This window comes from Trematomus bernacchii, unplaced genomic scaffold, assembly GCF_902827165.1.
Source record: "Trematomus bernacchii unplaced genomic scaffold, fTreBer1.1, whole genome shotgun sequence".
In the NCBI taxonomy this organism is placed as follows: domain Eukaryota; kingdom Metazoa; phylum Chordata; class Actinopteri; order Perciformes; family Nototheniidae; genus Trematomus; species Trematomus bernacchii.
In genome coordinates this window covers 240,981-250,822 of record NW_022987623.1, presented here as the reverse complement: position 1 = coordinate 250,822, position 9,842 = coordinate 240,981, and the positions used below count along the sequence as shown (strand labels likewise).

The 9,842-nt window shown below is 43.2% G+C and overlaps 1 protein-coding gene across 1 annotated transcript in view; it reads right to left on the bottom strand.

The window, feature by feature from the left end:
* Nucleotides 1-7,391: 7,391 nt before the first annotated feature.
* csrnp2 (cysteine-serine-rich nuclear protein 2) overlaps nt 7,392-9,842 on the bottom strand; it is an 8,168-nt gene continuing 5,717 nt past the window's right edge. The window contains exons 3-5 of the mRNA XM_034132834.1: nt 9,654-9,842; nt 9,002-9,298; nt 7,392-8,279 (exon numbers count right to left, since the gene is read on the bottom strand). The exon at nt 9,654-9,842 is cut by the window's right edge and continues 74 nt beyond it. Coding sequence (XP_033988725.1) covers nt 7,581-8,279; nt 9,002-9,298; nt 9,654-9,842 — 1,185 coding nt within the window. The 3' untranslated portion in view covers nt 7,392-7,580. The remainder of the gene's footprint in view (nt 8,280-9,001; nt 9,299-9,653) is intronic.

Sequence of the window (9,842 nt, the reverse complement as noted above, 5' to 3'; positions counted from 1 at the left end):
TCAGAGACAGAACTGCAATTACCAGAGGTGGAAAGTAACTAAGTACATTTACTCAAGTACTGTACTTTAGTTTAAAAAATGTAGGTACTTGTACTTTACTTGAGTATTTTCACATCATGCTACATTTTCTCTATTACATTTATTTCACATATTTAGATATTAGACACTTGGCAGATTTAGAATATAAATACGAAATATAAATCGTAGAACAATGCGCAAGTTTTCCTTGTTTAAATATATATTTTTCCAGTTCATATTTTATTCCACATTCTCACTTTAACTTCTTATGGTTATAGGTTTTTACTATTTTTATTTTAACTTAACCCAATTCCCCCGGTGTAAATAAATCATTCTAATTCTGATTATCCTAATCCATAAACATAAGAAAATATACAATTAACCAATTTAATTAAAACACAAAAACAACTAAATATGTGAAAATGAATTGATAGATATAGACATTGGTTCTCTGCATTTAACCCATCCTAGTACCAGGAGTCGAGCTCGCTATTGTACAGCGCCCGGGGAGCAATGGGAGTGAGGGGGGAAGGGGGATGTCCGGTGCCTTGCTCAAGGGCACCACGGCAGGGCCCAGGAGGTGAACTGGGACCTCTCGAAGCAGCAGTCCACACTCCATATTTAGGTCTGGTCGGGGACTTGAACCGGCGACCCATACCAGAGTTCCAGAATAATTATTTGCCGGTCAAAATGTCCGTTAAAGTTTAAATCTTCCGGACAAAATTAGAAAAGTGCCGGTCAAAGGTCTTTGTTATTTATTGAGCTTTAAAACTAATTGATATGATTCGATATTAAACAAACTAATTATAGTAGATTAATTAACTATTCAAACGTGTAAAGTATACACGGGAATAAACGGAGCGCTCTCTCCTTCTCCTGACAGCCTGCCAGTATCATGCAGCTCGCAGATCCCGTAATGAGTGACCCGACATGTAAAACTAAACATATCTGTCGTGGCTTCCTTCCTTGTCTTTCCATCAAGCCACTAGACGCCTTAAACAGACATTTCTAACTCGTTTCTTCCCTTTAAATTACTCACAGTTTGAAGTGTTGCTTGGCCTCCGATGGTTTATAGATGTTGCGATGTGTTTGCTCAAAATAAAATAACAAACTTTTGCACATGCAACAAAGAAAATAGGCCTTTACAATATTCAAAAGAAATAGGCAAAACTCAAATAAAATAACAAACAACTTAGGTATTATTTCTTTCTTGATAATGCTTATAACTTCATAACTTAAAGGGTACTTGTACGATGTGTATGTACGTGTACGGTTAAAAACTGTTCCTCAACGGCGTCTCTCAAACAGGTTGCCCATCACTGTGGCTTTAGCATAGGTGCCGTGGGAAATGTAGTCCTTTATAGTGCGTTGACTACAGACGTCACAATTAGGTGGCCTTTCTTATAAAATCAAAATACTGGCTCTAACAATATCTATAACTAGTTTAGGTAGTTTGAGAGGTAATTAAAATAGCGACGTGTGATTTTCTAACTGAAGTGTGTGTTTTGTTCCGCTCACCGCTGCAGGTGATCATGCAGAGCTGCTTGTCGACTCGTCAGCAGCAGCTGATCTCTCTCCCGTCAGATTAGACTTCACTCGCGTTTATGTCCATATCGATCAGATCAGATAATGATATGACTACCTGCTTATTAAAAGACACCTAAACAATAAGCGTCGCTATGCAACCGGGTGAGGCCACAAAGTATAGCGCAGCATTATGCATTTGTTTACATGCCCACCGGAACCCCGAGGCATTACCAACAGATCAACGCACAATCAACCCATACAGGACATCTCTTTCTCCACATTAAGTGTTAGACATTAGCATTGACTATTCTTGTCTGTCACATACTGTTCTTGTCTGTCACATACTATTCTTGTCTGTCACATAAGTGGCGCAACTGATGCGGTATTGCGCTAAGGGGAAATTATTTTTGACCGGAGAGATTTAGATTTGCCGATCTTTAGCATATTTTACCGGTCAATAGTACGGTAATTACCGGCTCTACGGCTCACAGTCCAAGCCCCTACTGACTGAGCCACTGCCGGACTGGAGCTTCTCTTTTACTGTAAAATTACAAACATACATTATCACCATCATGGAGTCAAACTTTTGTGAATAAATTAGAGTCAAGGTCATTGCTAAACATCATCAAAACCTTTTAAACTCCTGTGAAATAAAGACTCAAATCAACACATCAAACTTTTTCTTTTTAAAACGAGTGTTTTATTGTTTTTATATTTGTATAAAAAAACGTTTTTTGTCCACTTTAGGCAACAGTTAGCACGAGAGAGTTCCTCACAGCTTTTAGATGACGTTTTCTCCACAGTCAGTCAGTCACACCCACCCACCCACCCCCACACACACACACACACACACACACACACACACACACACACACACACACACACACACACACACACACACACACACACACACACACACACACACACACACACACCACACACACACACACACACACACACACACACACACACACACACACACACCACACACACACACACACACACACACACACACACACACACACACACACACACACACACACACACACACACACACACACACACACACACCACAGAGTGAGCCGAATAATCTCATAAACAGAAAGTCTATTAGTGGAAAAAGCCAAGGACAGAAGCTTTAACAACAGGCAGCTTTTAACCATCAACCACTTTGAAAGATGGTACGATGTCAAGGCAAGTCAATCACACACAACAAATGTAAAGCCTCACGTCTATTTACGTTCAAAACGACTGATTTGGTGCCACTTTTAAAGCAGGTTTTAGTGATGACGTTATGTTTACAGGCCGACCCGGAAGTTAGTTTAGCAAAGGCTCCCTCGAAGAAAGCCAATGGGATTTCTCCATGTGAATTTGGATTATTGCAGAAAATAATCTCTGTGGCAAACAAACGTTTATGATACTTAGACGTTTTGTTCTGATGGATAATCTCTCTTTTTGATTTCTGAAGCTAACGTTAGGTTGGGCTATAAAGGAAATACAGCACGGTCACATGACTTCACATCACCACCGCTAAGCTAAAGGCGGCTAATGTTGGGCTATACAGGAAGTACAGCACGGTCACATGACTTCCCATCACCACCGCTAAGCTAAAGGCGGCTAATGTTGGGCTATAAAGGAACTATAGCACGGTCACATGACTTCACGTCACCACCGCTAAGCTAAAGGCGGCTAATGTTGGGCTATAAAGGAACTATAGCACGGTCACATGACTTCACGTCACCACCGCTAAGCTAAAGGCGGCTAATGTTGGGCTATAAAGGAACTATAGCACGGTCACATGACTTCACGTCACCACCGCTAAGCTAAAGGTGGCTAATGTTGGGCATGATGACGTTTAGTCGTCTCATTTAGACACTTGTTTGCAACTGATGTTTTTAAATTCACCAGTGGGGTATTTACTTACTGACATATTTGATGACGTTGAACAAAAATCTGTTAAGCTTGTGTTAACCACAGATCTTATTTAGGGCTAACAACCAAAAACACACCGCCAGAAGTAAAGAGCTAACGCTAAGCTAATGGCGTTATCGTGTCGGCGTGAAGACGTTTTATTTAGACACTTGTTAGCAACCAACGTTTTTAAGACACATATAGAGGCTTTGGGGTATTTGCTGACATATTTAATTGTATTATCTCATACGTTAAATTCTCTTTAGCTTGTGTTAACCACAGATCTTATTTAAGGCATCTAAACCACAAACTCGATCAGAAAAACGTTGACCTTGAGACGAGGGAACCTCAACATTTCCGGGTTTTAGGATTCATTCCTGCACCACTCTTATTAAGACAATTAAATCAAATTAAAAAAGGCAGATAATCAGACTTCTTCTTCCTGTATTCGGCTGTCATCTTTTAGGCAACAAAACAAAAAGGTGTGTGAGAGCTCGTCGGCACATTTAGATACAAAAAAAAAAGAGACATTTAAAAACAGGAAATGTTTTACGGTTACATACTCGTTAGTGATTTGCAGTGCAGCAGGTATTGCGTTTCTCTTCATTCGGCGAGAAATACCTCCACGTCTCTCATGGGAGGACAAACAGTGGATTGTAAATGTGTAACGTCAGCACCTTTCAGGAATAAAACATGTATCCTCACTAATATATCCCCCTATAATACAGAACATACACGTTACATGCACACACAGTCTCACGGCATTTCGTGTTATAGTCACGAAATTAATCTATTGATTCGTGTTCACCAACACACGATTTCGCCATTTTTTTCGTGTCACACAGAACGATTTTAAAAGCAATGTAAATAATAACAAATTAGAAGGAAAAACAGATTACATAAAATACAGATGTCAGTATTCTGAGGCTCTGAGCCATTTATTTTCCTCGCGGACGGCAAAAAAACTCCGACATTATACAATTTAAAATAAAAGGGATAGGGTTAGGCTTAGGGTAAGATATTGAGTAAGAAAATGTGTTTATGAACCACACAGCTTCTGGTCTTCCAAGACCCGACCGGACAAAAAGACGTGGTGCAGGCACGAAACATACTACCAATAGAAATACATTGCTTTTAAAAATACGAAAATCATGTTGGTGAACACGAATCAATAGATTAAATTAATTTTGTGACTATAACACGAAATGCCGTGAGACTGGGTTGTACATGCACACACAACTTTCGCTCTTACACACACACACACACTGTACAGAGTAAACATAACATATACAAATTCAGGTTGTTATAAATCTGTTTCATAAACAGTAACTCTTTAAATGCTCTTCTCTTCATATGCATGTTATCATCACATTAAAGAAACTATGGAAGTGAGTCTGCTCCATCTGATTATGAAATGAAAACGCCATTGGATTTATAGCATCGAATAATTATGCATTGAAATCGGAATTTTTGGGTCAAATTTTCAACAAGTTCATGGTTCAAAAAATTCTGTATACATGTTTCATGCTCAAATTTGATTGGCCAAATTTAGTTGCAAAAATATCAGGTATAAAATTCAGATTCAACATCCAGGAACCCAAGGAAAAGCAATCGATTCTAGATGCAATCTGAATTGTATACCTTGTATTTTTGCGACTGAATTGGGCCAATCAAATTTGAGTAACTTGAATATAGATTTTTTTAATGAGTTAATTCAGATGAATCAATTAAATTCACAACTATTCAGTGCTATAAATTCAATGGCTTTTTTAAAAATGTCAGAGTCAGATGGACGAGATTTACTTCCATAAGAAACGTCCTTTCACTCCAAAACAAAACCCAACATTATCTAATGCACGAAAGACACGTTACTCAAAAGGAATAAGAAGTAATATCATAGGCGTTTTAACTACGCTAAGTAAACTAGCTCTCTTCTTTCTGTTAATAAATCCTCCGTGTTAGCAGGAGCAGCAGATAAGGCCCGTCTGCTGCTTCCACCTTCAACACACACACACACACACGCACATGCACACACACACACACACAGGAAACAAAAAGAAGCAGCAACCTCGGCTCCGTCTTGCAAAATGCATATACAGTACACGAATAAAACAAGTATTTCCAGGATCATTAGGTATTTTTTGTCAGCGGAGGAGGCCTTCATTTGGCTTGACTACAGCACGAGGTTAGCTGTAACGGAAAAAGTGTTTGGAAGTGAATTCTCATCCATCTGATTTTGAACTTGGAAAGCCATTGAATTTATAGCACTGAATAATTATTGATATTGATTGAGGCCTATTTTCAATGCTTACAAATTCAGAATCTATTTTAGTTACTCAAATTTGATTGGCTCAATTCGGTTGCAAAAATACGATGTATAAAATTCAGATTAGATTTCGAATTGATTGCTTTTCCTTGGGTTCCTCAACGTTAAAGGGGACCTATCATGCAAAATGCACTTTTTGATGTCTTTTATACATAAATATGTGTCCCCGGTGTGTCAGGGAACTCACGCAGCGTCAGAAAATAAAACCCTCTCTTTTCCGCCGTCCTCACATCAGTTACAAAAACGGGGGTACAACGGAGCTGATCCAGATTTGCGTCCGATATGACGTAATATCTGAAATGTGGACCCACGGCCCTATCAGAAACGTTGCTATCAGAAACAATGCCCGACTGTTTTGGACGTAATATGGTCGGTGTTTACATTAGCATCGCTAACACTCAGAGCTAACCTGTACTGGAGAGCATGTGTGTGAAGAAGCAGGAAATAAAAAGGAACTCACCTTGTGGTATAACCGGCAAGAGAGAAAGCCTTTGAGCTCCATACTGTTTCAGAGATAATCCTTGATAATCCATGATATGGCGTTTCATCACGGCAGTATCTGCCGGTAGAATCTCCCGCATAAGCTCCGCCCCTCTTTTTTTATCATTTTTTTTTTTTAAAGCTTTATACCCCAAATCAGCACTTTTGAAACAGGAAGTGAAATAGAGGGTTATGAGGCATGGCTAGAATGGCTGATCTGTTTGGTATTTTGAGCAAAACACTTCATAGACATGTTTTTTTATATATTTTTATAAATCTGAGACCTATGCTATTGCCTAAAAATAGCATGATAGGTGACCTTTAAATCTGAATTTTATACATGATATTTTTGCAACTGAATTTGGCCATTCAAATTTCAGCAACTTCAAAATGTATATAGATTTGTTTTCATTTTTTTTTATCAATTAAATCCAGATCTGCATAATAATTCGATGCTATAAATTCAAAATCAGATGGCACAGATTTACTTCCATATAAGTGAGCCATCAGCTTCGTAACGCACGATAAAAGTGTTGATAATATAACTTTACACACCACCAAACTAAAGGCTAACGTCAGCGTTCACAGAGTGAGTTTTCTACGCTGGAAATGAACACAATGAGCTTTTCATCCACCCACACACACACACCTACACACACACACACACACACTAGTGTTTCTATGTTTTTCCATTAAGGCCGCATTTACACCCCCCAACAGAATTACACACCTTTTAAATGCATCCACTTTACTCCTGGGGAGTGATCTGTATGTGCTCTTAGCACCCCCCCTCGACATACATACACACATTTTTGTGGTCCGACCCTGAAGGCAGCATCTCCCTGGTTCCCTCCACAGAAAGCCAATGGGATTTCTCCGTGTGATTTTGGATTATTGCAGGAAATAATGTCTGTGGCAACTACAGCATGGTCACATGACTTTACGTCACCACCGCTAAGCTAAAGGCGGCTAATGTTGGGCGTGATGACGTTTAGTCGTCTCATTTAGACACTTGTTAGCAACCGCTGTTTTTAAATTCACCAGTGGGGTATTTACTGAAGTACTTTATGTCGTAGAACAAACATCTCTCCAGCTTGTGTTAACCACAGATCTTATTTAAGGTCATTTAAACAACCAAAAACACACCGTTGAAAACCATTGACTTCCAGACCAGGGAACAGGAAGTGCTGACTCATGTCCGGGTTTAGAACTCATTCCTGCACCTCTCTATTGCCTCCTGTAATAACTCGATGATAATAAACGTGTAAATATTTTTTTTTCATCGCTTTTGTGCAAAACATCTGCGGAGGAGGTGCAGCTAAACTTCAGGCGGGAGAGGGTTTACTCCCCCCTCCATGCACTGCGCCCCCTCAGGGAGGTGCTGCATCTTCCCTACACTCATCCTGCAGCCCCTCTCTTTCTCCCCCCCCTCCTCCCCCCCAGGCTCAAAGGCCCCCGCCTCGATGGGGCTGAGCTGGTAGTAGAGCAGGGAGGAGGAGGGGGAGTCTTTGAGGAGCTGCGAGGGGCTTTCCTCCTGGTTGTCAGTGATACAGAGCACAGTGGTCCCTGTGGGGAAGGGCCCCTGGAGGAGGACCTCGCCCGTGAGGCCCTCTTCGCCCGTGAGGCCCACCTCGCCCGTGAGACCCTCCTCCAGCTCCTCCCCCTCCCTCTCCCTCCTCTCCTGCTCTTCTGCGCTCTGCAGGTGAAGAACCGCCGTCTCGTTCTCCCGCTCCAGGAGATCCCGTTCCTCCAGGAGATCCCGTTCCTCCAGGAGATCCTGTTCCTCCGGCAGCTCCTCGTTCTCCTCCCGCTCCGAGGGGGAGAGAGTGAGGGAGGAAGAGGAGGGTGAGGAAGAGGGGGAGGAGTCGTTGTACTGCAGCCTCCTCTTCTCCAGGTCCAGCTTCATGACGGTGTGCAGGTAGTGGGTCCGGACCCTCAGAGGGTTGAACTCGATGCGTCCCGCGGCGTTCCCACATCCGTCCCGAGAGCAGCCGCACGGGAACGCCATGCGGTCGACCTGAGGAGGAGACACAGAGAGGTCAGAGTTCATTTATCAAAGTCAGTCAACTTTATACAGACGGAGATCAATATATACAAATAACAGTCACTTCAAAATCTGTGAAAAATGTACATTAGTGCAAAAGCTGAGACATGTTATAATGCACACTCTCTCTCACCTGCACACACATACCATAACCCTCTCACACCATCACACCCTCTCTCACCCTCACCTGCACACACACACCATAACCCTCTCACACCATCACACCCTCACACTCTCACACTCTCTCTCACCCTCACCTGCACACAACCTCTCACTCTCTCACCCTCACCTGCACACAACCTCTCACTCTCTCACCCTCACACAACCTCTCACTCTCTCACCCTCACACCTGCACGCACACCCTCTCACCTGCACCCTCACCCCCTCTCTCACCCTCTCACACACACTCTCACCCTCTCACGTCTCACAACCTCACACTCTCCCCCTCTCACAACCTCTCACACTCTCCCCCTCACAACCTCACACACTCTCACAACCTCACAACCTCTCACACCCTCACACTCCTGCACACACACTCTCACTCCTGCACACACTCACACACTCTCACACACTCTCTCACCTGTTTTTAAGCATGTTTTAAGTGTGTTTTCAAGCATATTTTTCAGCATGTTTTAAGTGTGTTTTCAGTGTGTTTTCAGTGTGTTTTCAGTGTGTTTTCAGTGTGTTCCTCTCACCTGGCACTTGATGCCGGCCTGGCTGCAGCCGCAGTGTTTCGGGTCGCAGTACAGCCGGCAGTCGCAGCCGCACTCCTCCCTGGAGAGGCGGATGTTCCTCAGCTCGGCCTTCTCTCGGGCGTCGATGCGAGCGACGCCGGACGCTCTCAGCAGGGCGCGGCGCCGCTTGGTGGGCAGCGGCTGCAGGAAGAAGCAGTCGTCCACCTCCACGCCGTCCACGTCCAGGTCCTCGTCCGACACGTCCTCCAGCGTCAGGAGGTCGGCCTGAGCGCACTGCACCGTGCCGTTCCTCGTCAGCTGCAGGACACAGGAAGGGAAGGAGTGAGGAGATATTTAAAGCTGGAGAGCAGGAGGATTATCCTGAGGCGTCAAAAACAGCTTCTACTGAACAGCTCTGTCACTTTATTTTAGATAATTTAGAGGGAGAGGAAGAGGAGGAGGAGGAAAGAGTTTAAATAGCACTGCACCATTTTTCGGCATTTTATCCAAAAATGGATTATTCAATGTGTTTTGAGTGTGTTTTAATAGTTTTTCAGTGTGTGTTCAGTGTGTGTTCAGTGTGTGTTCAGTGTGTGTTCAGTGTGTGTTCAGTGTGTGTTCAGTGTGTGTTCAGTGTGTGTTCAGTGTGTGTTAGGCGCCCCCCCCCACACACCTTCATCTTGCGCTGCTGCAGCTTCTCGAGGCGGAGGTGCTGCTGCAGGGTGAGGCGGTGTTTGCTCTCTCTCTCTCTGGAGAACTCCCCCAGGGTGAAGCTCCTGATGGAGGAGTGGTGCCTGGCCATGCCCAGAGAGCTGCCCCCCTGGCTGGGGACGCTGGTGAAGCCCTGCCGCCGCGGGAAGTA